The 24,253-nt window shown below is 51.9% G+C and overlaps 15 protein-coding genes across 15 annotated transcripts; 10 read left to right on the top strand and 5 right to left on the bottom strand.

Annotated features, from left to right (window-relative positions):
- Positions 1 to 645: 645 nt before the first annotated feature.
- AUEXF2481DRAFT_27357 (uncharacterized protein) lies at positions 646 to 2,689 on the top strand (the record flags this gene model as incomplete). The annotated part of the gene is made up of 2 exons (XM_013490828.1): positions 646 to 839; positions 895 to 2,689. 2 exons carry the CDS (start codon positions 646 to 648, stop codon positions 2,687 to 2,689), a joined length of 1,989 nt encoding a protein of 662 aa, XP_013346282.1.
- Positions 2,690 to 3,792: 1,103 nt separating this feature from the next.
- On the top strand, positions 3,793 to 6,379 carry AUEXF2481DRAFT_2922 (uncharacterized protein; the record flags this gene model as incomplete). The annotated part of the gene is made up of 3 exons (XM_013490743.1): positions 3,793 to 4,945; positions 5,001 to 5,093; positions 5,145 to 6,379. 3 exons carry the CDS (start codon positions 3,793 to 3,795, stop codon positions 6,377 to 6,379), a joined length of 2,481 nt encoding a protein of 826 aa, XP_013346197.1.
- A 332-nt stretch (positions 6,380 to 6,711) lies between these two features.
- AUEXF2481DRAFT_2921 (uncharacterized protein) lies at positions 6,712 to 7,515 on the top strand (the record flags this gene model as incomplete). The annotated part of the gene is made up of 3 exons (XM_013490742.1): positions 6,712 to 6,854; positions 6,919 to 6,943; positions 7,042 to 7,515. The coding sequence occupies 3 exons, from the start codon at positions 6,712 to 6,714 to the stop codon at positions 7,513 to 7,515; spliced, it is 642 nt and encodes a 213-aa protein (XP_013346196.1).
- A 25-nt stretch (positions 7,516 to 7,540) lies between these two features.
- AUEXF2481DRAFT_561943 (uncharacterized protein) lies at positions 7,541 to 9,206 on the top strand. Its single transcript, XM_013491116.1, has 6 exons — positions 7,541 to 7,968; positions 8,063 to 8,395; positions 8,468 to 8,555; positions 8,661 to 8,840; positions 8,913 to 9,116; positions 9,186 to 9,206. Exons 1-5 carry the CDS (start codon positions 7,846 to 7,848, stop codon positions 9,101 to 9,103), a joined length of 915 nt encoding a protein of 304 aa, XP_013346570.1. The 5' UTR covers positions 7,541 to 7,845; the 3' UTR covers positions 9,104 to 9,116; positions 9,186 to 9,206.
- A 33-nt stretch (positions 9,207 to 9,239) lies between these two features.
- AUEXF2481DRAFT_2919 (uncharacterized protein) lies at positions 9,240 to 10,607 on the bottom strand (the record flags this gene model as incomplete). Its single annotated transcript, XM_013490741.1, has 1 exon — positions 9,240 to 10,607. The coding sequence occupies one exon, from the start codon at positions 10,605 to 10,607 to the stop codon at positions 9,240 to 9,242; it is 1,368 nt and encodes a 455-aa protein (XP_013346195.1).
- A 105-nt stretch (positions 10,608 to 10,712) lies between these two features.
- AUEXF2481DRAFT_704052 (uncharacterized protein) lies at positions 10,713 to 11,374 on the top strand (the record flags this gene model as incomplete). Its single annotated transcript, XM_013491115.1, has 1 exon — positions 10,713 to 11,374. The coding sequence occupies exon 1, from the start codon at positions 10,799 to 10,801 to the stop codon at positions 11,372 to 11,374; it is 576 nt and encodes a 191-aa protein (XP_013346569.1). The 5' UTR covers positions 10,713 to 10,798.
- Positions 11,375 to 13,362: 1,988 nt separating this feature from the next.
- Positions 13,363 to 15,054, top strand: AUEXF2481DRAFT_46284 (uncharacterized protein; the record flags this gene model as incomplete). The annotated part of the gene is made up of 3 exons (XM_013490930.1): positions 13,363 to 13,549; positions 13,607 to 14,306; positions 14,364 to 15,054. The coding sequence occupies 3 exons, from the start codon at positions 13,363 to 13,365 to the stop codon at positions 15,052 to 15,054; spliced, it is 1,578 nt and encodes a 525-aa protein (XP_013346384.1).
- Positions 15,055 to 15,454: 400 nt separating this feature from the next.
- Positions 15,455 to 16,468, top strand: AUEXF2481DRAFT_2916 (uncharacterized protein; the record flags this gene model as incomplete). The annotated part of the gene is made up of 1 exon (XM_013490740.1): positions 15,455 to 16,468. One exon carries the CDS (start codon positions 15,455 to 15,457, stop codon positions 16,466 to 16,468), a length of 1,014 nt encoding a protein of 337 aa, XP_013346194.1.
- A 55-nt stretch (positions 16,469 to 16,523) lies between these two features.
- Positions 16,524 to 17,171, bottom strand: AUEXF2481DRAFT_561741 (uncharacterized protein). The gene is made up of 3 exons (XM_013491114.1): positions 16,961 to 17,171; positions 16,792 to 16,902; positions 16,524 to 16,738 (listed from the first exon to the last, which is right to left on the bottom strand). The coding sequence occupies exons 1-3, from the start codon at positions 17,024 to 17,026 to the stop codon at positions 16,580 to 16,582; spliced, it is 336 nt and encodes a 111-aa protein (XP_013346568.1). The 5' UTR covers positions 17,027 to 17,171; the 3' UTR covers positions 16,524 to 16,579.
- A 146-nt stretch (positions 17,172 to 17,317) lies between these two features.
- Positions 17,318 to 18,172, top strand: AUEXF2481DRAFT_2914 (uncharacterized protein; the record flags this gene model as incomplete). Its single annotated transcript, XM_013490739.1, has 1 exon — positions 17,318 to 18,172. One exon carries the CDS (start codon positions 17,318 to 17,320, stop codon positions 18,170 to 18,172), a length of 855 nt encoding a protein of 284 aa, XP_013346193.1.
- A 229-nt stretch (positions 18,173 to 18,401) lies between these two features.
- On the top strand, positions 18,402 to 19,343 carry AUEXF2481DRAFT_2913 (uncharacterized protein; the record flags this gene model as incomplete). The annotated part of the gene is made up of 1 exon (XM_013490738.1): positions 18,402 to 19,343. One exon carries the CDS (start codon positions 18,402 to 18,404, stop codon positions 19,341 to 19,343), a length of 942 nt encoding a protein of 313 aa, XP_013346192.1.
- Positions 19,344 to 19,975: 632 nt separating this feature from the next.
- AUEXF2481DRAFT_62943 (uncharacterized protein) lies at positions 19,976 to 20,518 on the top strand (the record flags this gene model as incomplete). The annotated part of the gene is made up of 1 exon (XM_013490942.1): positions 19,976 to 20,518. One exon carries the CDS (start codon positions 19,976 to 19,978, stop codon positions 20,516 to 20,518), a length of 543 nt encoding a protein of 180 aa, XP_013346396.1.
- Positions 20,519 to 20,991: 473 nt separating this feature from the next.
- On the bottom strand, positions 20,992 to 21,863 carry AUEXF2481DRAFT_46281 (uncharacterized protein; the record flags this gene model as incomplete). The annotated part of the gene is made up of 3 exons (XM_013490929.1): positions 20,992 to 21,087; positions 21,142 to 21,309; positions 21,408 to 21,863. The coding sequence occupies 3 exons, from the start codon at positions 21,861 to 21,863 to the stop codon at positions 20,992 to 20,994; spliced, it is 720 nt and encodes a 239-aa protein (XP_013346383.1).
- A 706-nt stretch (positions 21,864 to 22,569) lies between these two features.
- Positions 22,570 to 23,208, bottom strand: AUEXF2481DRAFT_37588 (uncharacterized protein). Its single transcript, XM_013490902.1, has one exon. It carries the CDS (start codon positions 22,998 to 23,000, stop codon positions 22,755 to 22,757), a length of 246 nt encoding a protein of 81 aa, XP_013346356.1. The 5' UTR covers positions 23,001 to 23,208; the 3' UTR covers positions 22,570 to 22,754.
- Positions 23,209 to 23,369: 161 nt separating this feature from the next.
- Positions 23,370 to 24,211, bottom strand: AUEXF2481DRAFT_2910 (uncharacterized protein; the record flags this gene model as incomplete). Its single annotated transcript, XM_013490737.1, has 4 exons — positions 23,370 to 23,415; positions 23,466 to 23,649; positions 24,113 to 24,150; positions 24,201 to 24,211. 4 exons carry the CDS (start codon positions 24,209 to 24,211, stop codon positions 23,370 to 23,372), a joined length of 279 nt encoding a protein of 92 aa, XP_013346191.1.
- Positions 24,212 to 24,253: the final 42 nt, after the last annotated feature.

Genomic DNA, 24,253 nt, shown 5'->3' with positions numbered 1-24,253 from the left:
TAGGGTGATCAATAGTTTATCACCATAGTCTAGCTAAGAGCTCTCGTCCCACTCTCGTCTGTACATCTGTAGAGCTTCAACGCGACTCACGGATAGTCAAAATAGCAGGCAGGTGTCAGTACTACAAGTTGTTTGCTGGTGTACTCTATGCATCAGTAGGACCAACAAAAGCACAAGATACGAAAGGACAAAAGGCTATGCGCTGATGCTTCGCCCCCCCTTGCGTTTCGAAGCAGATAGCAGAAGAAGAAGATGGAAATGATTGGGGCGTGGGGATGACGCTAGACAACTGGGGCCAAAAGGGTCTCATCGCTGGGGCGCCAAGCAATCTCTGACTGGCAGCCGTCGTGGCGGATTCAGAGAATTCGTCTGCGAGTGCTTTCACATCTTCTGCTCGTTCACTACTTCCTTCTACAAGACAAGAAACCTCACTCGTAAAAGTTCTGTTTTCTTATTTGCTTTGTCGTCTGTGCAGTTGTTTTTCTGCGCATCCGATACAAGACCCTCTGGTTCATCCTCCGCCAGATCCCCTTCATACCTAATCGACAGGCTCGTTGGACTTTTTCTAGTCATCACACGCCTTATCCCAACAATCCAGATCCCATCCCTCGACCACTTTCAACTCGTTGAACATACATCGCAATTATGGCCGATCAGCTCAACATGAACAATCTCTCCCTGGGCGAGTCTCAGCACGCTCCCAGACAAAACGGCAACGGTGGTTTCGTCCGCTCCGCATACATCCCTCCCCATGCCAGAGGCAGCACTAGAGGTCCTGCTCCTGGTCCTGGACCCATGGACGGCGCGCCTCCCATGAATGGCCACTTCGACGGTCCTAGGTATGTTTCTCGCGGTGAGATCGTTGGAACATTTTTGACTGACAAATCCTTTTAGACCCGGCGGCTTCGCTTCCGGTCCTGCTCCTGGTGCTGGCCGTGGCGGCGGTGGCTGGGGCGGCGCTCCTACCTTCACCCCCAGAGGCGGCAATGGCTTCGACAGAAACGCCTATGGCAACCCCGGTCAGGGCGGTGGTCAACAAGCCCGTGGCTCCGGTGACGGTCAGTGGAGAGACGGCAAGCACATTCCCGGCCCTCCCAACCCTCGCGTCGAGCGTGAGCTGTTCGGTGTCCCCAACGACCCCAACGTGCAGCACAGCGGTATCAACTTCGAGAAGTACGACGACATCCCGGTCGAGGCTAGCGGTGAAGGTGTCCCCGAGCCCGTCACCACCTTCGCCAACCCTCCTCTTGACGACCACTTGATCAGCAACATCGAGCTCTCTGGCTACAAGGTCCCCACTCCCGTCCAGAAGTACTCCATTCCCATCGTCATGGGCGGTCGCGACTTGATGGCTTGTGCCCAGACCGGTTCCGGAAAGACTGGTGGATTCTTGTTCCCTATCCTCGCTCAGGCCTTCGTCAACGGTCCCTCTGCCGCCCCCGTCCAGACCGGCATGGCTCGCCAGCGCAAGGCTTACCCTACTTCTCTCATTCTTGCCCCTACTCGTGAGCTTGTTTCTCAGATTTACGAAGAATCCCGCAAGTTCTCGTACCGCTCATGGGTCCGCCCTTGTGTTGTCTACGGTGGTGCCGACATCGGTCAGCAGCTCCGCCAGATCGAGCGCGGTTGCGATCTTCTCGTCGCTACTCCTGGTCGTCTCGTCGATCTCATAGAACGTGGTCGCATCTCGCTCCAGAACATCAAGTACCTCGTTCTCGATGAGGCCGATCGCATGTTGGACATGGGTTTCGAGCCCCAGATCCGCCGCATTGTCGAGGGCGAGGACATGCCTTCCACCGCCGGCCGCCAGACTCTCATGTTCTCGGCCACCTTCCCTCGCGACATCCAGTTGCTGGCCCGTGACTTCCTCAAGGAGTATATTTTCCTCTCTGTCGGTCGTGTCGGTTCCACCTCTGAGAACATCACCCAGAAGATCGAGTACGTCGAGGACGTTGACAAGCGCTCTGTCCTGCTCGACATCCTCCACACTCATGGTGCTGGTCTTACCTTGATCTTCGTCGAGACCAAGCGTATGGCCGACTCGCTTTCGGACTTCCTGATCAACCAGGGCTTCCCTGCCACCTCCATTCACGGTGACCGCACTCAGCGTGAGCGTGAACGTGCCCTCGAGATGTTCCGTTCGGCTCGTTGCCCCATTCTCGTTGCCACCGCTGTTGCAGCCCGTGGTCTCGATATCCCCAACGTCAAGCACGTTGTCAACTACGATCTCCCCACCGACATTGATGACTACGTTCACCGTATCGGTCGTACTGGTCGTGCCGGAAACACTGGTGTCGCCACCGCTTTCTTCAACCGTGGCAACAGAGGTGTTGTCCGTGACCTTCTTGAGCTTCTCAAGGAGGCCAACCAGGAGGTTCCTGCTTTCCTCGAGACTGTCGCTCGTGAGGGTGGTGGCTTTGGTGGTGGCCGCGGCGGTGGTCGTGGAGGTGGCCGTGGCCGTGGTGCAACCGCTAGTCGCGATGTCCGCAGCTTTGGTGGCGGCTCCCGTCCTGCCTACGCTGGCTCCCAATGGGGCGGCAGCGGTGGTGGTGGCGGCTTCGGCGGCCAATCCGGTGGCGCTGGCGGCTACAGCGGTGGCTCTGCTGGTGGCTACGGTGGCGGCATGGGTGGTGGTGGCTACGGCAACCCCTCCGGCCCCTCCGGCCCTGGTGCCAACTCTTGGTGGTAGACTCCCAAAGCTTGCCAATGACCGACCTGCACTTTCTGGTCGACTGACCTTCTGGTCACCAATTTCTTTCAGTCTTTGATTTTATAGCTTTCTCGTTCCGCGGTCCCTCTCTGGACGTCGAAACACTCATGGATCGATGGACGTGGTCCTTGCTCATACCCCCAGTCAGCATGATAGACAGCGTTGATTTTTCTTCATTCTCAGCACGGAGACGGCGCTCATCACGGTTTACGACTTTCTTCACGGCCTTGAGCGTTCTTACATGAAACGCTTGATGCACTCGACGAGCGTGGTATCCGGTCTGGGCATATGAGGCTTCCAGAGAATTCGGACATTTCTCGATACCAGTTGTGTTTTTCTGCTTTTCCTTTTCAAATAACGATCCTGGCGTTTCATCGCATCACGAGGCTCCGTGGCATCTGGATGGGCGTTCTCGTGGGACGCTGGGCCAGTCTAGGCCTGCAATGATGTTACGGCTGTCGCATATGGCATGGGCAGCTTTCTTCTTTTAGCTCTCGGATGGATACCCCCAACTTTATAGACTTCTTTCATCTGGAGGCAGGAAGAGATAGGCATGGCAAAATGGCTGCTGCCTGCAAGGGATATGCTGGTCGCTCAGCAGGATCACAATTCTACAAAAAAAATTACTACAATCCCGTTGTTTCGTGGTTTGAGTCTTCAATATAGATGCGCAAATTAGAAGGCATTTTCTGATATTGATCTGACGTGTGCTCGTTGTAACGTGACTTGGATAAAATAAACAGCCACCTTGTGGTCATGTCTAGGTGTAGACAGCAGTGGAGTGTAGGCAATGACATGTACACCAGGCGCAAACTACATGGGCAATCCATATGCTGAATATCCTAACCTTTGTTGCGGTTCATCAAGCTAGTGTATGTAGACGGCCAAGGTGCATAATCATAGATAGTTGGTGAACCTGTTGGTGGAGCGGTATAGGAAGCTTCCCCAGACTGCGTCACAGGGAAAGAGCGAACGGGAGCAGCCGTAGCAGGCGCAATCTGTAGGAGCGACCAAGATCGCGACAAAGGGGAATCCGTTCTTCCATCACTGCATTCTCTCATCACATCCCATACGAGCGCGCCATGGTAGAGCAGGACTCTCGCAGCAGCTTGCGACACATTCTCGCCGACGAGCCTGTTGAACAAAGTCCACGACCAGCACCGCCAGCGACACCAGCTTCCGCGCCCGCCGTACGAGCAGTATCGACTGCTGCGAACGGCGAGCATGAGCAATCACCGGCTCCCAAGGGCGACAAAGACGAGGAACACGAAGCAGAAACACCGCTGTACACATCGACTACGCAGACAACACGGCGCAACGCAAATGGCAGCGTGTCGTCAGTCTACTCTGGAAACAAGATCCGCCATTTGAAAAAGGAGGACGGTGTACCGCTATGGCGCAAGGACATCCAGTACGACTTCCTCGACATCGTCTTCAAGGACGAACAACGTGTCTTTACTCGCTACTCGGACAATGAAAAAGGCCACACGTTTGCCGAGATCTACGTCGATGCCATGGCCAAGAGCAGCAAGTGCAGCAAGATCCTCAAGGAGAAGCTCAAGGAGGACCTTGACTCGGCCATCACCATGGCCATGGTCTGCCTCCTCGTCAATGTTGGGCGTATGAACACCACGCTGAACTTCTTCCCCGAGATGCGTGCCCAGCTGCGTACCTACCACTCCATCCCTGCTCTGCAGGCACATCAAGACCCAAACGCCTACAAGCAGCTACAAGACGCTCCCCGTCTGAAGTCGATCCTCAAAGGCGCCACCGAAGACACTCCCCAGCCAGGCACCATTGAAGACATACGTCAAGCTTCAATACCACGAACCAATCCTGTCAATCTGATCTTCGTCCTGTCACAATATGCTCCCAAAATATCAGAGCTACACTTCAACCATCCTCGCGATTTCTTCGATCTTGTCATGCGATCGAGCTTGAGCAGCAAGAGCAGAGCGACTGCCTTCCTCTGGCTGATGTGGTGGTACCTCGAAAGCGACTTTTCCAATGAATCTGCCCTCAGCAACCCCTTCGGAGCAGGTTGCGAGCCAGAAGGTGGTGGTCCGCCAATCAAAGTCCCTGCACTCGAGAGCTTGACCGAGGAACAAGCTGCTTTGGAGAATGTTGACAGTGTGGAGGAGAAGGAGTACGGAGAACAGAAGCGTAAGGAGAGAATTGCAATCGTGGCGAGTGAACCCAGTCCGGCAATGACAGCTCTCAAGCGCGCCAGAAAAGGTATGTTGACCTCGCCTGATTTGACGGCTAGACACTAACTTGGGAGAACAAAAAGAACGCAGTCTGTTTGCGGCGGGTCTCGGTGATGCAAATTCGGATGCTGGAACCAAGACCCCCAGCCGCGATTTTGACTCTCCAGCTCCTTATGGTATGTTGACGCTCAACTATCGCGCGAAATGGTGGCTGACAAGTATCGTAGACTCTTTGCGTAGGAATTATGCTGGTAGTGACTACACACGTTCGCCTACGCCCCCTACAAGTTCCTTCCAAGCCGTCAACATCATCTCGAAGCCTTTGGCATCAAAGTCTGTCTTGGCCGAAGTCGACGAGAAGGAACCTGAGATGCTTCAATTCGCTTCGCCGTCTGTAGGCACGCCGCAAGCTGCTGCACTGCCCAAGAAAGGCTCTGGACGAGGTAACTGGAACACCAACATACATCACCCTTTCCTGCTGCCCAACCCTGTTCCCATGTCCCCTCCTGCCCTTGATACCTTACCGGATAGCGTCTATCTGCAGTCCCGACGAGATCACCTCCCGACGTCCTCATATCAACTCCAGACACGGAACCGTCCGCTGACATCACACCAAAAAGCAGTCAGCGATTACCGCCGTGTGCGAATCAACCAGATCATCGATACCGGTATTAGAAGGCGCCACATAGCTGCAAAGCGTCAACGTCAAGAAGAGGGTATCTTGCTGCGTGCCTGGAAGCGGATCCGCATGCTACCTGCTGGCTGGGACAGTGAAGACGAAGGCCCCATCGAAAAGGCTAAGGACGACGCAAAGGACAAGGACGACGGTGTGGGTAGAAGATCAAAGGAGGAAGAAAAGGCCGCAGCCGCGCTACGACGTGCCGCGGGTGGCGTCCGTATCCTCGGTGGCTTTGCCCTACCACTCACAGACAAAGAGCTCGAGCAAGAGAAGCAACGACCACTTAACAGTATCGCCAATGTCGCCAGAGACGATGTAGGCGAGGAGGCACTATACTTCTCTCGAGCCTTTTCACTTGGCATGGTTCAACTCGACCGCGAAGAGAATGCAGATCTCGAGGGCAGTCTACTACGTCCGTCACCACAATTGAAGCTCGTTGACGATACAGAAGACGAACGAGAGTTGCAAGCCATGGATGAGGTCGCCGCCACAATCGTCAAACCAAGACAGGGTAGGAAGAGTCGCGGTGGAGGCGGAGGTGCAAGCAGGAAGTCCAAAGGCGGTGCCAGCAAGCTCGCGGGTGAAGCAAAGGATGGAACACCGGCCGACTCTAGACTCTCTACTGCGAGACCAGACAATGATGCAGAAGATGAAGAGATGCATGATGAGGGCAACACTACCATTGGTCCGAGTGCAGAATTGGACGATGATGAAAGGGAGTTGCTGGGAGAAGCGGACACGGAAGATGAAGAGGAAGACGAGGATAACATGGATGAGGATTGATTGGCATTGCACAAAGGTGTGTATCAGACCATCTTGCTCTGAGATTGAGTTACCCGACTGAGGGTGTTGCTGTGTAAAAATACTGCGAATATTACAGAAGCTTGCGCTGTGGATGCTGCACCTAATGGTCACAGCTCTGTCACTCCCTCTTTTGTGATTGTGCCCAGCGCCACTTGCTCATATGTGCTCTCGGCAACTATCACTTGACTTGGAGAGCGAACATGTTCTGGTGGCCGTCTACTTCCTCACACCTCTTGCTCCTCGAGTCCTCCGCATTCTCTGATAGCCGAATCTTTACACGACGCCGTCTCGCGCCTCTCGCACTCACCGTTATGTCCTCCACTCCTTCTTCCGCCTCTACAAACCAGCCGGCGTCGGACATCCATGAAGTCACCGAAGCAGCACCTGGTCCAGTCTTCCAAAAGGCCCCTGAAGCCCCCAAAGCCACATCTAGCTTGTCGAAGAGACCTACCAAGTAAGGATCCCCCACTTGCTGATCTGAAGGTTACTCAACTGTACTGACAAAATTGTTCCTACAGTGAATGCTTCGCCAGTCTAGTCACCGTAGAAGTCGGCGATTCACCATTCACAAGAATCTCCTCTGCTTCTACTCCGACTACTTCCGCGGCGCCTTCAATGGCAATATCTAAGAAGCGAACGAGAAGAAGATTTCTTTGCCTGATGAAGATCTCGGTCTCTTCTGGATTTTCCATGGGTTCATCAACACCAACCGAGTCTGCGACACTAACGACAAGGCTGGCTCTGATATACAGAGTCGCGTTCTTATCAAGCTTTGGTTCTTTGGCGACAAGTACCTTGCTCCTGCTTTTCAGGAAATGGCTATGGATTGTCTGATCAAGAGGATCAACGAGAATGGGTTGAAGACGAAAGTTGTGATTGACAATATCTACAACAACACGATGTCAGGCTCGCCGTTGAGAAAGGTTGTGGTGGATTGGCAGACGTATGTTATCAACACGACTAAAGAGAAACTCGCGGAGTGGCCTATGGAGGCTTTGGTTGATTTGACCGTCGCTCAGTCGAATAAGAGGATGGATCAGAATCACATCAAGAAATTACCTGGAGGCAAGTGCTTTTATCATGTTCATTCAGAGGGGGAGCATTGCCAAATCTGAAGTGGGTTGAAGAGCGTTTAGAGTGTCTTCAATTTTCAGGGGGCAGAGACATGGGTCGTAATATTTTGCCAGACGAAGTCAATAAGCATGAGACAAATCTGTATATCATGATCATCCAAAAATGTACCCATCCCTGAAGTTTTGACCCAAAATCGAGTGATTGATGTGACTGCGCACGACGCTCAGAGTCACCCTGTCACAGGCACCAACGACGCGTTGTGTTGCATCTCGCCATTTCAAACCGCAACACAACACATCAAACCACGCAAACAATGACACGATAGCCCCTGACATACTCTTCGGCAAGTAGCGAAAGTCAGTCACAGTATTATGGCGACCTCCCCATCCATCATCGCAAAGATACAACGAAAAGTGTGGGACGGCAGTCTACCGCTCGAAATCCGACTGGCAAGTGCAGACTGCAGGACCTACGATGAAACAGATCCATATCTGGTATGCTTCTCTTCTTACCCCTCTATTCTCATCACCAAAACTAGGGATAGAATGAATACACAATTCCTTACAATGACAGCTCTAATCAACACAGGTCAACGTTCCACGTCTCTCATACCTTCCCTTCCTCCTCCCTCGTCTCCACGCCTTCTTTGCTCCTAATCTGATAAACCCCTCCATGCCCCCTCACTCCGCCTGGCTATCCTTCCAAAATGTGGCTCTAAAATACCATTATCCCATCGGATTACTCTACGACCTATTTTCTGGATCCCAACCCTCAGATTCTGAAGATGATGGTACAGAGGAAGCAGAGAACTTGCCCTGGAAACTTGAACTTAGGTATTCAGAGTTTCCGAGGGAGCAGTTGATGGAATTGGATGCAGAGGGGAAAGTGGTGAGGGATTGCTATGTTAATGCTGTTAAAGAGGTAAAAAATCTTGCCCCTTTGCCTTTATGGTTGTGAGATGAAGTGATTGCTAACGAAAGACGATCGTTACAGGCAGATGTGATACGCAATGGAAAGGGAAACGTCTATCTGGGATTAAGTCAAGTGGACTGTGATACACAATGGCAAGCCGTCCAGTCACGTAAGTTGACTCCTTTTCCTTCTTTTCCTTCTTTTCCTTCTTTTCCTTCTTTTCCTTCTACAACAAAGATGGAAAAGCCGATTGCTAATGAGACTGGCGAGACAGAAAATCTCCAGAAATTCAACACGATAAACACAAAACTCCTAAACCCACCAGGAACATCCCTCCGCAACGTCCCCATGAAAATCTACCTCCCCACCGCACCAATTTCAAATCCCGGAGATGGAGAAGTACAAGCCAGTATACGCACAGTACAAGATCTTGTACCTCTGTTTTCTGCTTCCCGTAAGTTTTTGTTTTATATAAATCTCTGTACTTTTTCCAGCTATTTTTAGCTAACAGGATCTTTTGGGATAGGTCAAGCGAATACATTGGGTATGGCTTTGAATACGATTCTGAAGACGGTGTTTCCCAGTAGGAGGAATCCGGTGTTGGCGTCGCCTGTGTTGCATGGTGCTGTTGTGCCGATGAGTGCGCCGGTGGAGGAGCTGATGAGGGCTGCTGCTTTTGCGGATGGCTTCTTGCATGTTGTTGTCGTCATGCTGTGAGTGGATAGACGCGGTAAGAGCGATTGGCATGAGATCAAGGGTGTCATTATAGAGGTCCACTAACTGCATGGCTCGATTCCAGACTGAGTGATGTTATCATTGAGGTACTCATATTGCATTGCTCATGTTCTTGACATCAAGTATATGTTACTTGGCGCTTGGTCAGGCCATTAACTATATCGTCTAATTCATCCCTTTTTCGCTTTCTTTCCATTGCATCTTCGCCCACTTCTTCTTCGTCTTCATCTTCGTCTTCCTCGTCCAGTGCGTCTTCCCATGTCCTCGGTTTCCAGCAGCGGATGGTGCCGTCAGAATGAGCAGAGTAAAGCTCGATGTGATGGGCTCGCCAGGCCAGACTCGTTGTTTTGTTGACGACATTTCTTGTGCCCGATCCTGCTGCCACCTGTATACGAGTGGACGTGTATGATGGTGTTCTCAGGCGAGTGATCAGCTTCCCCGTGTGCGTCTCGTAGACAAGCAGTTCTCGAGGGTTAGGATAGATAAGAATCTCTTTTGTCGGACCTGTCAAATGACTGGGACTAAGCAATGGTAGCAGAGTCGATGTGGTAGAGCTTTTGACAGCAGGACCGAAGTTTGTCAGCGTGTTCGCGCCAGTATGTCCATTCCAGACGCGTATTTTGTCATCTTGACCGCATGAAACGAGGAAGTCTCCTGCCTCGTCCCATGTTATACCATTGACAGCGCCTGAGTGGGCTTTGCCACGCTCACGTCGTAGTGTGTTGCCATTATCGCCGACGCCCCGACTGTCTTCCATATCGAGCACCCCCAAGCTGCTGGCGCTGCGGCGAATATCCCAAAGTCTGACTAGACCATCTGAGCCACCACTAGCCAGGAGATGTTCGCGTTTCGGGTGCCAGGCGGTCGAGAGTACGGCACCACTGTGGCCAGAAAGCGAATGTGTACTGGCACCGGAGCGAAGATCGACTAGGCGTACGGCGGGGTTTTGTGTGGCACAAGCAACCAGTAAGTGTGAAGCGACAGGCGAGAGGGCGTGCGAGTAGACGACGGCTTCGAGATCAAAGGCGGCAGATGTTTCGAGGGTCTCTGACGAGTACAGCTTCAGCGAGTGGTCATAACTGCTGGACAGAAATGCTAGAGAGTCGAAAGGATAGAAAGACACATGAGTGATGCCGAAGTTGGCCGTCTTTGACGTCTTGGAGGCATATCCGAGCGGCTGTATGACGCGACTCTCGTCAGGTTGGCTTGTCGGCGTCTCGAGGTCCCAGATACCAATCGAGGAGTCTGCACCGCCGGAGAGAAGCCACCGTCCTTCGAACTTGTCGACAGTGATGCTGTTTACCCCAGACGGGTGCGCAACGCCGTTTTGCAAGGCATCCTCGTCGTTTTGTGTGTCTGGAGGGCTGATGCTCAGTGATACGTGACTTGCAGGCTGAATCGAGTACACGAGGCGCGTGTTTTGAGACCGCGTGAGGGCGGCAGGACTGACGCTACCAAGAGCGCGATTGAGCAGGAACGAGTTCATCCGGCGACTGATTCATCTTTCGTCATCTTCGGTCTGCTTGGTAGAGAAAGAGCCATCAGAGGAGGGAGTGTGACGTAGTGAGAAACCGCGACTCTCCAACCTCTTGCCAAGCCGCTGCTTTCCTCGACCAACCACCAATTTTCATGTGATGCCCCATAAACTCATCAATACTGGAACCTGACAAAACACTCATGGAAGTCCGCACGGAACGTCTAGAACGCTACAAGCACCCCGAAGACGTGGTTGAGCCTGAAATTGTTTCCCGTAAACGCCGTAAGATCTCTGTCTATGAAGCCGTCGCTGGCAAGGCTGGTTATGAAAGTCTTCTTCCGAACGAAAAGCGGACTGCTACAAAGTATCGAGACACTCAGACAAATTCACTGCAATCTGTACCCCCGGACGAGGTTTTATTCCGCCGTCAAGGAGCCCCTGAGCGTTATGAAGAATCAGACATCTACAAAGCGCCCAGCCCGAGCACACCTTTACCAGATTCGGATTTGCTCAAGTTTCTGCATCGTTATGCCTCCGAGTTCTACTCAAAGGCCACGCCGGACAAAGGCCAGATCGACTTCCAGTCATTGGACGAGAGTGCTATGCTTGCTCTAGGTATATTGCTGGAAGAGACAGCTACCCTTCACCTTGGCGAAACTGGTTATTCTGCATTCATCGAAGATGAGAACGAGGATATTATGACCGGAAAGCGGGAATACTGGAACGGCTCAAGATGGGTTCGAAGTGTCATCGAGAAGAAATCTGCTGGCACCTGAAGTGTCCGTCTCAGCTCCGTTGTGCGACAGTCCATGGCCACACAATACATGTGACAAATACATGTTCCCCTCTGGCTATCACAACGACGGTAGCCTGTCACAACACTACTCATACCCGTATCGAGACGATCAGAAGCAAGCTACCTGATCCATCGCTCCTTCAATATACTGTTGACATAAGATGGTCTCGAGATCAATTTCGCGCCGCCACGCCTGAGATCGGCAACACCGGGCCTACAACCCGCATGGCATGCATCCTTCACTTTTGGGTGCGTTCCACGGCCCGTGTCTCCAGACTCGACCCACGTCGGGCCACCCACGAACCACCCAAGAGTCCCAGAATGGGCTTGATCGCGACACTACTGCGACCCGGTAGATCCTGGAGAGATCCAACGTTCCAGCCCTTGCCTGGGCCGCTCAAATGCAGTGGAAACCTCCGGCATGCTATGATTCTCAGTGCTTTAGCCGCGAGAAGCGCCAACAATAGCCTATCCTCGTCAAGTCGCTTCTCGCCGGCCTGGGATTGGTCTCTCCTCCCATGTGGCGACGAAAGGGGGGAATCTGGACTCTCTTTCAATTGGTCGACAAGACGATGGCGACTGCAGCTGCCCGCATATCCTTTGGCTGTTCGGAGATGGGCAAATTCCAAAAACCCTGAGAGCGACTCTGGCTTGCTGTATGTAATCTTCAGCGCGCCATCTCATTATGCAGCCCTGATAGATTTAGACATACACGACTCGAGCGACAGCACTGCATTGTTCGATTGGTCTCGATTGACCATGGTATTGCGAGACTGTGGAAGGTTGTTCTTTTGCACGAAATTGTGAATTGTCATGAACAAGAGCCAATCAGAAGAGATTGCTTGGCTGACAAGACGGTCTAAGAACAACCACACACACAGTAACCAGACAAGACAACTTTCTGGCTAAAGCCCATGCCAACTTAGAACCTTCCTTCTGTGCGGCTCCTTCTCTGTGCAAGAAGTGCTTACCTCCTCCCAAGCAAACATGTCTACAATCTGCCTATACAAGTCTAAAGAAACCACCTACGTCTACGACTATGTGTCGTGGTCACCGTTTTCTTAACGGAACCTAAGTATCGCGCAACAAGGCATGCCACGAAGCTTAATCGAGTCAAGTTTGGGTCGTATGGTTTGAAGACTTCGACTACCAGCTTCGAGTCGTGCAGGCAAAATGTGCCGGCTAAATGTAAATGCTCGTGATCAATGCAGGCTGTATAGCTTACTATACCGCATTCGGGCTACTACCTCCTTCTCCAGACGTTCCAACAGCTCATTGTGGAGCTGCGGGGAACAAGCGACCCTCGCGCGTGCCGGATCACCCATCTCCAGACTCCTCCACAATTCTGAGCGATGATCTATTCCACTCCATGGACTCATCTCCGAATGGTATATCTTGACTTTGAAGATTGGTGAAACGTCGAGAAAACTATCGCATCTGTGCACAAGCTCATGGCGAGGAATATACTCCCGCTTTCCAAGACGCCAATATCCGTTAGCCTGCTGACAACCTAATATCAACGCCGGCGATCCCTGGTGGCTAGTCCCGGTTCTGCAGGCGAGGTCTCATGGCTAGCAGACCACACACCACGCGATCACCCTTTCCCGTTCGTGCGGAGCCCCCACGAGGCTAAACACATTGTCTGTGGGGTAAATGAGAATCGATAGTGGCCAAGACCACTCTGGTCCTCCCATTTGCATGTGCCACTCGGCCGGGTCGACTCAAGCGAGCCTTTGTCGCCTCAGAACGCAGGTCTGCTGGCGCTCGTGCCTGGCGGCTAAATGGAGTGGCATGCTTTGTCCTGCAACAGTCATCTCAAGCCATTCTTGTTATATATGTCCATTGTCCTCACCCCCATGACTTGATCAGCCAGGCACTCGACTCACTGTCTCCTAGACATTTACCTCATTCGCTGATCTCTTCTTTCTTTCTACATCCAACAATCGTTCTTCGTAACAGAAAGTCGACATGGAGGCTGCTACTAAAGGCCACTTCAGGCTCGCTGGCCGCGAGTTCCCCAAGGTCAACTGGCTGACCGACCCTGGTTTGAGGAAAACTTACATTTGTTTGATGTTCGTTGTCATCACCAGTGCCACCAACGGTTACGATGGTTCTATGATGAACGGTCTCCAAGCCCTCGACATCTGGCAGAATGGTATGCTCATACATACAAACAACATCGGCTCTGAACGCATATACTAACTCATTCCAGACTTCAACCACCCATCTGCAGCATCACTGGGCTTGCTGAACGCCATCATGTCTGTCGGTTCTATTGTTGCTCTACCCATCGTACCCTACCTCGTTGATGGCCTCGGTCGCCGCGCTGGTATTCTCACTGGCTGTATCATCATGATCATTGGAGTCGTCCTTCAATCTGCTGCCATGAAGTTCGGCATGTTCGTTGGAGCTCGTTTCCTCATTGGATTTGGTGTTGCTATCGCCCATGGTGCATCGCCTCTGCTTCTTACCGAGCTCACTCACCCTCAACATCGCGCGCTCTTCACCACCATCTACAACACCACCTGGTACTTGGGTTCGATCGTAGCAGCATGGTTGACCTTCGGAACTTTCCACATCCAGAACCACTGGGCATGGAGAATCCCCTCGATCGTCCAAGCTTTCCCTTCCGTGCTCCAGCTCACCTTCATCTGGTTCGTTCCCGAATCCCCCAGATTCTTGATCTCGAAGGGCAAAGTAGAGCAAGCACACAAGGTCCTGGCCGATGTCCACGCCAATGGTAACCTCGATGATGAAGTCGTGATGCTCGAGATGGCCGAAATCAGAGATACTCTCAAGTTGGAACAGGAGTTCGAAGGAAACGGCTGGAGCGAGCTTTGGAGAACTCCTGGCAACCGTCACCGCCTGATTATCCTGTGTTCTGTTGGTTTCTTCTCGCAATGGTCTGGAAAGTACGTTGTCCTGGGTCCTACTTGATGCCTCTGATCAATCTTGCTAACCTTTTGTAGTGGTCTCGTCTCTTACTACCTTACCCTCGTCCTTGACCAGATTGGCATCACCGACACCGATACTCAGCTCGTCATCAACGGTGTTCTGCAGATTTGCAACATGATCGTCGCTGTTGGACAATGTTTCTTCGTTGACAAAATCGGCCGTCGTACTCTCTTCCTCATCTCCACTGCCGGCATGATGTTGGCCTTCTGCGTCCAGACCATCTGCTCAGCACGTTTCAAGGTTGAAGGATCTCAAGCTTCTGCAAACGCCGTCGTTGCTTTCATCTTCATCTACTACGTCTTCTACAACATCGCCTTCTCCGGTCTGTTGGTCGGATACTCGGTCGAGATTCTGCCCTACAACATCCGTGCCAAGGGCATGACCATCATGTTCTTCTGCGTTGATCTCGCCCTCTTCTTCAACCAGTACGTCAACCCTATCGCTCTGAAGTCAATCGAATGGAAGTACTACATCGTCTACTGCGTCTGGCTTGGCTTCGAGCTCTTCGTTGTCTGGAAGTTCTACATCGAAACTCGCAACACCCCTCTCGAGGAGATTGCCAAGTACTTCGATGGCGAAGATGCTGTTGTCGGTGGCGCCGTCGCTACCGAGAAGGGCAGAGCTTTGGCTGCTGAGATCGGCGGTCTGGGTACAGTCAACATGACTGAGAAGGACGGTGCCGCTGTCGAGCACAGAGAAGTTTAGATGATACCAAGGTTGGATTTATGTTAGGCCGGATTTATGTGAATACTGGGTTACTACGATGCGGAACTGTGTAATACACATTCGCTTTCAATTTATGACTTTTACCTCAAACCACCTAATCTTTCCGTTCATTGATGTGACTCTGTTTCTACCTCCATGGACTGCAAGAATGGTGTTATTCCCACCTCCAAAGCAGGGAAGGCAAAGTTGAACACCTTCTCCGGGATAGAGGGAAGCTTTGGACGCCACGTCCCAAACAGGAAGGCGTTCGCCTCTCATGCTCCACATTCACGACGTCTTGACCTCCACCTCCTCTTTTAACCAGACTTCCTCACCAGATCCCAATAAACAGTTTCAAACTACCATTTTCGCACCTATCACCTCTTGAGAAACAACCATAATGCCTGAAACCAAGCATTTCACTCATACCATCAAATTGTCTCCTGGCTCTTCTCACGCCGGGCAGTATTTCGAGGGCAGATTAGCCTACTGGAGTCTCGGCGACGCTTCCAAGCCTACGGTCTTGATGCCGACGTGTTTTGCCGGGAAACTCGAAACCACCACTCCTTTTCTCTACGATTCTGAGACTTCGGCATTGCCGCTTTCAAAGTATCATATTTTGGTAGTGGGACAGCTTGGTGGCGGTGAGAGCTCTTCTCCTTCCAATCAGGCTGCTCCATTCTCTGGTGTCGAATTTCCGAGGGTGACGTATGAGGACAACATTCATTTGCAGCATGCGTTGTGTCAAAGTCTTGGTGTCAAGCATCTAGAGGCTTATATCGGGTTCTCGATGGGTGGGCAGCAAGCTTATTACATGAGCGTTCTCTATCCCGACTTTGTCTCTAATGTCGTAATGCTGGCTACCTCGGCAAGAACATCATGGCATAACTACAACTTCTTGGAGGGACCCAAGGCTGCTCTGGAGTCTGCCGTCGACTTTGAAGATGGACACTACAAGAAAGAGCCAGTCAGAGGTCTCAGGGCTTTCGGCAGAGTCTATTCTACATGGGCGCTCAGTCAGCAATGGTACAGAGAGGAGTGCTGGAAAGTCCTCGGCTACGACACGCTAGAGCAATACCTCCAGAACATCTGGGACAAGAGATCAAATGATGCAAACGATCTACTCTCCATGCTATGGACATGGCAGAATGGAAACATTGCTTCTTGCTTCCCGAAGGACAAGGATGATTTACCCACAGCTTTGGGCAGGATCAAGGCCAAGTGCGCGATCATGCCATCCAGGACTGACATGTACTTCCCACCCGAAGACAGCGAGGAAGAAGTAAAGCATATTAAGAACGGAAAGCTGGCTGTCATTGAGAGTATTTGGGGGCATTTGGCTGGCGGTGGCGCTGGTACAGCAGAGGATAAGCAGCTTATCAACGAGCAAGTCTCGCAGCTGCTCGGCCAGTAGCTCTGCAATCTAGGGTTTGTGTCAGAAGTCTTGCAAATAGAAACATGGATCTGATATCTGAACAAGTCGTTAACGGTGAAGTGTCATCACTTTGCGTTCATGCTACACTCGCTACGAGAAAATACCACGCTCATAGTCAAAGACAGTAGCCTTGTCAACAATCTTTCCCACGTCTTCGACAAACTTCAGATGCGATGGATCTTTGTTCAGATAGTAGTCTCTGTCCGCTTCCGACTCAAACTCGGAGACAAAGCCATATTGGAGGCCACCCTGTCCATCGTGTTAACGGGGAAACCCTGCTTGGGTGGATCAAGTCGACTTACTGCTGCTCCTTCGGGGCTGTTGTTCTTTCCGCCGCCGTAGGACTTCATGTAGGGTTGCTGGGTCTGTGGGTGGATGCAGGTGTCCTTGAGTCCGACCATACGATCGCACATCTGCGCACAATGTTGAGTGCTGGTTTCGTGATTCGATCATGGACGGAGCTGGTCTTACCTCCCTGACAACCTTCGGCTCGGTGTCCTCCTTGAACTTGAATAAGACAATGTGTACGACTGGCATCTTGAAAGGTCGAGAGCTCACAGGTTTGTATGATCAGATGTGAAGAGTAGTTGTCTGGTTGCGAATTGAGGTCCGTCTATCCTGCATGTTGATGACGTTCGTCCCTCGGATTTAAGCATCCGAGATACATCCCCTCGAATGATGCTCGTACGGAAATGCGCCTGCACAACAAACCTCCTCCTACCACCTTCGACATGTTAGGAAGACAGTACAGCGTGCTGAGATGACGCGTGACTTGTGCTGCAGACACGACCGTTTCCGCCCTAGACGTCGCACATAGTACTTTACGCGATGAGCATCCCGGCACGCGATCAGCCAGTTGACCTGGTCATTCGATTCACTGCTGCTATACCAGACGTCGTTATACGAGTGCCCTCAGCGAAACTCACCACAGCTTTAGGCTTGCGACAGCAGATCAGATCAGAGCTACCTGCCACATACGCGTCGAACCGTCTACGACTCATCGCGGCAGGAAAAGTGCTCACTGACACGACCGCGCTCTCCAAGTCGATCAATATCCCTCCACCGCCTCCGCGTTCGAAAGATGATTCAGCTGGTTCAAAAGACACATCTAAGGGCAAGGCGCCTGCTGGGAGCACCGTCTCCCGAGTCTACATTCATTGCTCGATTGGTGACGCCCTTAGCACCGAAGAAGTCGTTGCTGAAGCAGAGGCCGCTGAGAAGGCCGACAAAGCACTGTTGACAGAAGTGCCAGCTGAGGCTGTTTCAGTAGCGACTCAAGATGCTACAACTTCATCCACACCCGCTCCTCGCGGCTTCGACCGCCTCCTCTCCGCTGGATTCTCTCCTGCCGATGTAGCGAATCTGCGTGCACAGTTCATGGCCATCCAAGCACACACCCACACTCCGGATACGATGCCAACAGGAGATGGCCTACGGTCGCTAGAAGAAAGATGGCTTGAGAATGACCCTGCGAATGCTGCAGGTGGTGGAGCAGCAGGAACAGATGAAGAAGGTGGACTTGAAGACATGCTATGGGGAAACCTCATGGGATTCTTCTGGCCGATAGCAGCGGCGTGTTGGTTGATGCGCGAAGAAGGCATCTGGACAAGACGCATGCAGATTTCTGTGCTCAGTGGGTTGCTGGTCAATCTTACTTTCGGCTTCCTTAGGATTACCTCTTGAGCTTGCCAAATGAAGCACTGCCGAACCACGCGTCTTTCGATGATATGTGATGCTTTGGCACATGGAAACGTTCAATGGACTCTGGTTGCACCTTCCACATCCAAGGCGTTATTGGGCCACGATGTTCCATCAGGACGGCAGGCGGGCTTCATCGCTTCATCCTACAGCTATTCCCTCAGATTTCTCTACTCCAGAGTGTCATCATCCCTATCGTACGAAAATAGTCTGAATGCCTCCTAAGCCTCCGCCGCCGGTGCCAAAGACGCCACCCCCTTCGAAAGCATCAACTCCTGCAAAGCCACCACCACCTGCGAAGGCGGCTCCCGCAAAGACACCGCCTCCTGCGAAGGCAACAGCTCCTACAAAGACGCCACCGCCTGTAAAAGCGACACCGCCTGCAAAGTCATCAACTCCAGCGACGGCACCACCACCTGCCAAAGCACCACCTCCCGCAAAGACTCCGCCTCCTGCGAAGGCACCAGTCCCTGCAAACACGTCACCGCCTGCAAAAGTCACACCAGACAAGCCTTTGCCAGACAAGAAGGCAGATCCATCCAAGTCTTCCCCAGACAAGAAGCCATGGAACCCACCTTTCAAGAACCCATTCGCGCCCAAGGATCCAGCGGTGCCCAAAGATCCAAAGCAGAAAGGTCCTCTATCTATGCAGTCTCTGAAAGACCTCAAGAAGCCCTTCCACAAGGGGCAATCTCGCTCGAGAAGCGTATCGTCGTTAAAAGACGAGCCACCAACCAAGAAGAACAACAGACCACCGCCATCGCCTGAGGATTTGCGCCTAGCCAAGGCTCTCTTACCTATCGCGCCTGCTGTGTCGAGTGCGTTGGCTGGAGCTAGCAATCCGGCGATCCTGGCCACCTTGTTGTTAGGTTTTCTCACGCTCAATATTGGTGGAGCCATTCTGGCTGCTGTTGAGATCCACAAGGGAGAAAAAGCATCGAATTCAGCCAGCACGTCTTCCAGCAATACTTCGTCCTCCAACAACGCTTCTTCCTCCAACAATGCTTCGTCCTCACAGAATGATTCATCATCACGGAATGCATCGTCTTCATCGAGCAGCTCGTCATCCTCGTCAAGCAGCTCTTCAAGCAGTTCTTCATCAAGCAGTTCATCGAGCAGTTCTTCAAGCAGTTCTTCCTCGAGCAGCTCAGGCTAACAACACAGTTGAGGAGGATGCGTAAGATTTATCTAGGTAGTCCCAGCTTGGCTAATGAGAACCCAAGCTATTCGTCTTTGTATGCGGAGTTTACACACACAGTCTGCCCACAGTCATGATTTCTTCCACTCATACACATGTGCATATCCTCAGCAAGAAAGAGAGATGTGTGCAGAAATGAAATCGTTTTCAAGGCTGGAGCATTACGAATATGAAGAACAGTGAATAGCCATGCATCATTGTGCTCTCTCGAGCCTTGCACGAACATTCAAAACTCGTCTCATGCCCCCACATTGCTAAATCACTCTCTCGAGATAGACACTGATTGATAGTCAGTAGTGGATTGAGGTCCCTCGGGCCGAGCTGCCGGTAAGGTGAGGCCGTTATCTCAGCCGAAGCATCCGAGCATGTTCAGGGAAAAGCAGCTTCATGGCAGGTCAGGGCAAAGCAAAAACAAGACGTCATGTGAGAGTTTGACAAGAGAACCAGGCAGCTAGCTACATGGCATGATCGAACGGCAATTGATCCTACGCAGTATAAGTAGTCAAGACAAGTCCACAAGACCCGCGAAATCCTCCATCCAAACACACACACACCTTCCACTACTATTCTATACGGATCCAAGTGCAACCATGGCAGACAACAAACCCCTACCAACCTTCCTCACAAACACTGAGCTTCACCCTTCCTTTGAAGACGACATCAAAAACACCCATCTAATCTACGACTACGCCGCCCAATCCCCTGACGGCACACCCGAAACCTGGCGGTACGAAATGTGGTTCTTCTCCTCTTCCCGAATCGTCTACGCCATCCACGGCGGTCCCATGGCCGGCCGCATAAACTATCAAACCTGCACCTATCAATGCATTCGTCCCCACGAACTCTGGCAGTGTAATTGGTTGGAGGAGACTGGAACGATTTGTTCGCTTGTTTATGATATCAAGATGCAGAAGATTACGACGTTGATTGCGTTTAGCAAAGGGCATTGGGAGAATGCGGAGGAGGCTAGGGGGGATAAGAGGGATGGTGAGGTGTTTGAGAGGTGGAGGGGTTTGGCGAGGGTGGGGTCGCAGGTGGAGAGGTTTATGTTGAGTGAGCAGGCGGAGATCAAGGAGAGGTTCAAGGGGAAGGGAGATTTGGTGCCTATTGAGGAGGATGCTGTGACGTTCTAGGCTGGGAAGAATTGTATATAAGAGGGAGAGAGTGTATCCGAGAGGGAGAGAGGCAATAGAAAAGAGGTCACGATGACATGCAAACCTTGGACACTATACATCTAGTCACAGGAACAGCACGAAGAAAGAAGCATCAATGTTGTAGCACAAAAGAAACCCAGTTGGTGGTATCAATAAATCCCGTGGCAAAGAAAACATAAAAGAAGTTTCGAAAAGTGTTTTTGAGAGACCTTTGGAATGTTGTGAAGAGCATTGTCAAAAACGAAACTCCATAACGCTTTTAGATGCCCCCGTGGTTTTGGTTCATTTGGCACATTCCAGTGACGACCATTGTTACCCGACCGACTTGCTCGAAGCCGTGTCTATTCATGGACATGACTCTTGACCTTTTTAGACATTGACTTGCACGTCATATGTCATTGCCTGCCTGCCTTGTAGCTTGATCCATCTTGATTTGCGTCGAGATGGCAAGTTTACTTGCGCATGGAAGAAGCGCGGCGCTTCTTCATCTCCTGCTGCTGGGACTTGGCCTCGGCAACACGCTTGTGGAGGATGTCGGCGTACTCGGCCTAAGAGTGTGTCAGCAATGATCGGAGAAAAGACAGAAGACAGAGGAAACGTACGGCGGCGTCCTTGGAGGCCTCGGCGTTGCGGCGCTTGAGGGCCATGCGGTGACGCTTGTGCTGGAGACGCTGGGGAGTGACCAGACGCTGGATGCGAGGAGCCTTGGTGTAGGGCTTGGCACCCTCCTTCTTGGGCTGGACCTCACGGCGGATGACGAACTTGCGAACCTAGATCACAACACAGTCAGTATACAATTCACAACTCAGACTCGGTCCATGAAGATGAGAATCTTTGGACCGGCGACGATGGAAAGGGGGGTACCCACATCATCATCCTTGCTGAGACCGAAGAAGCGGCGGATCTTGGTGGCACGCTTGGGGCCGAGACGCTTGGGGTGGACGACGTCGGTGAGACCGGGGACGTCGTTCTCACCCTGCTTGACAACAGCGAGGGCGAGGACGGACAGGTCCATGGCAACGATGCAACCGCGGACGGACTTGCGCTTGCGCTCACCGGTACGGCGGGGGCGGTAGCAAGAGTGACCATCGGCGAGGAGCAGACGGACACGGGTGGGGTGCATGACACCCTGCTTCATGGGGAAACCCTGCTTGTCGTTGCCACCGGTGATCTTGAAGACGTAACCCTTCCACTCGTCACCGACGGAGTCACCGGGAACCTCCTGACCCATGCGGCGGTCCATGAAGACGCGGAGACGGCGCTCATCCTCAATCTCGATGAGCTTCTGGGAGCCGTTGGCGGGGTATGAGATGTTAAGCTTCATGGTGGCTCTGAGAATTTGGTCAGTATGATTGTGGTAGAGAGTGAATGCTGAGTGGCAGTCGGTCGGGCTGTGATGTGAACAATATGGCTGCGCAGATCTTCTCGATGGCTGGTGGACTGGCGGACGTGTGCGCAGTGAATCGTGTGCGTGTTCTTGATCGACTGTCGGCGACTTGGGCGTGCCGAGCGTGTCGTGGCTGGCGCAGAGAATTCTTCAATCCGGCAGGATCTCATTCTTCTGGCTCATCATCGTGTTACAAGAGCGATCGTGCTTTGACTTGATGTGTGCGTCGTGCGCTTAGTCGTAGTCGAGATCGAAAGTCGTGTGCAAGACGTGTCTGTTGTAGGCACCACAATTGTCGTCGTAGCCGTCGAGTTCAAGAAGATTGTCGCAAGCCATATGTCCATAGCACAGTTTCCGTCCTTCATACCAACAGCATGAGGGTAGTCCTTACTATTGTCGAGGGTTGTCGTCGTCAGTGGTCGCTTCGCAAATTGGCGAAAAAGAGATTCGAACTTTGCTTGATGGATTTTCGCATCGGCAGTTTCCGTGGGTGTGCGCTTCCCCACACGTGATCAACGCTGAAGCGACTCCCGCTTCCAGCCACACTTTCGGCTTGACACTCACTCACTCGACCCGCGCCTTTATTGATACTCGATTGACATGCGATTTCTTCACACCGTCAAGGTTCTTTGACCATAGCGTGACTTGATTGCTTGATTAATTCCATGTTCAGTTTGCCAACTAGTATTTCCATCTTACTGACTACAAACAACCATCAATCAAGTCCTGGATGGTACTATTTCCGCCATACAAATAATGCTTCTACACGACCGCCCGTTCTACTTCCTGGCTCGATCCCATCGCTTCATCCACGGCCAATTTTCTTGTTCATACTATAAATGTCTTTCTTCCTGCTGCATCTCGTCGTTGTAAGTAGAGGGCGAGACTTAACGTGCAAGCTGCACACACGATCAAGCCGACAGTGACTGAGTTTCCCACCAAGAATCTTGGAGCATATGTGGTGTTGTATGTCATCAATGGGATCCATGCATTAAAAGCATGCGCGATCGACTTCGTTGATCCAAGGATGAGCTTTCGTTCAAGACTTTCGCCGGCACATACCTTATTCACCATTGTCTAGAACGTCTTGTCAGTCCTAAAAACTGGCATCAGTAGGAAAACTTACGGGGAAGACTGGTCCTAATCCCTGGGAAAAACCTGTCAAGTAGAATGACCCCCACTTGAGACCAAACGGTACGCTGTCCCAGACCGCCAAGTTCATCGCCGCGAAGAAGCAGACAGTGAGGGAAAAGTGCACGATCGGAGACCGAAGGCCTAAGCCATCGCTTACCCAGCCATAGCAAAGCGTTGTCAGAATGGTATTCGCGTTAGTCGCCGTTGGTTAGGTGTTGATCTGAGGGACAGAGTAGCTGCGAGATACGTCAGTCACAAGCCGCCATCCGTTTGATGAGGCGAAGTGTCTTACCGGTCGAGACTCTTCAATCAGAGATTCATGTATCCTCCGATATTTTCGCTGCAGATGAAGAAGCTGTGTGCTCCTGTTAGCTTGAACATTGTCAACCCGGCATCCTGACTTACGTGTAGTAGGCCGTGTACACCCAGAAATGCCACTTCTTCAACACTCTCGCAACACCAGCCCACGTGATGGGCTCGTCGAGCTGCTTCCCGGCATTCCTCATTCTCAATAAAGCAAGCTCTTTCTCGGCTGGTGTGAGCCAGTTGACTTTGGTGTTGCTGGGAAGGTCAGGTAAGGCATAGTAACCTGTATCAGCTAATCAGCACCCGTAGCAAAGAGGAAACTGGAGTGTCATACCTCAGAGAGCCATCAGCAAAGTGATAACGCCATCGAAGATGAACAGCCACCTCCACCCCGAGAGGACATGTACTCCATTCATGCCAGAGTAGAGTGCGGCTTGGAGGTATACAGAGAACATAGACCCGACAAATGCTGACGCGAAAAAGAAACATGCTCTCTTAGCGAGTTCTTGCTTGGTGTACCAGCTACCGAGGACTGTATGAACCGCCTAAAGACAGGATAAGCGTCTGGATCGCTGGAAAGGAAGTGGCAACGCAACATGCTGGACAAAAGGTTCCTTCCGCAAAGCCCACAAGGAAACGGCAAGCATAAACATGGTGGGGCGTCTTGACGGCGGCAGTCGCAAAGGTGACAATGACCCAAAACAGTTCCCAAGATAGACACCACCAAGATAGTCTGATGCGTGTACAAATCATTTGACTCGGGATTTGAGAGATGACATATCCACTACCAAAGGTAAGTAACGGTTGGTTTCTGCAAGATCTTGGATGACTTACACGGTCCACATTGTGGTAAATGTCTGATACTGATTTCCGACCACCTTGAGCTC

This window comes from Aureobasidium subglaciale, assembly GCF_000721755.1.
Source record: "Aureobasidium subglaciale EXF-2481 unplaced genomic scaffold scaffold_4, whole genome shotgun sequence".
NCBI classification, from domain to species: Eukaryota; Fungi; Ascomycota; class Dothideomycetes; order Dothideales; family Saccotheciaceae; genus Aureobasidium; species Aureobasidium subglaciale.
The sequence above is the reverse complement of the archived record's forward strand: the minus strand, read 5'-3'. Positions and strand labels throughout refer to the sequence as shown.

Excerpts from the sequence above, each read along its gene's own strand:
- AUEXF2481DRAFT_561943 (XM_013491116.1), top strand. The coding sequence starts at position 7,846 with ATGGCGACCTCCCCATCCATCATCGCAAAGATACAACGAAAAGTGTGG. Across the intron at positions 7,969-8,062 it reads ATGAAACAGATCCATATCTG|GTCAACGTTCCACGTCTCTC; the intron begins GTATGCTTCTCT and ends TAATCAACACAG. Across the intron at positions 8,556-8,660 it reads ATGGCAAGCCGTCCAGTCAC|AAAATCTCCAGAAATTCAAC; the intron begins GTAAGTTGACTC and ends CTGGCGAGACAG.
- AUEXF2481DRAFT_561741 (XM_013491114.1), bottom strand. The coding sequence starts at position 17,026 with ATGCCAGTCGTACACATTGTCTTATTCAAGTTCAAGGAGGACACCGAG. Across the intron at positions 16,903-16,960 it reads AGCCGAAGGTTGTCAGGGAG|ATGTGCGATCGTATGGTCGG; the intron begins GTAAGACCAGCT and ends CATTGTGCGCAG. Across the intron at positions 16,739-16,791 it reads ACAGCCCCGAAGGAGCAGCA|GGTGGCCTCCAATATGGCTT; the intron begins GTAAGTCGACTT and ends CACGATGGACAG.
- AUEXF2481DRAFT_37588 (XM_013490902.1), bottom strand. The coding sequence starts at position 23,000 with ATGGTGAATAAGGTATGTGCCGGCGAAAGTCTTGAACGAAAGCTCATC.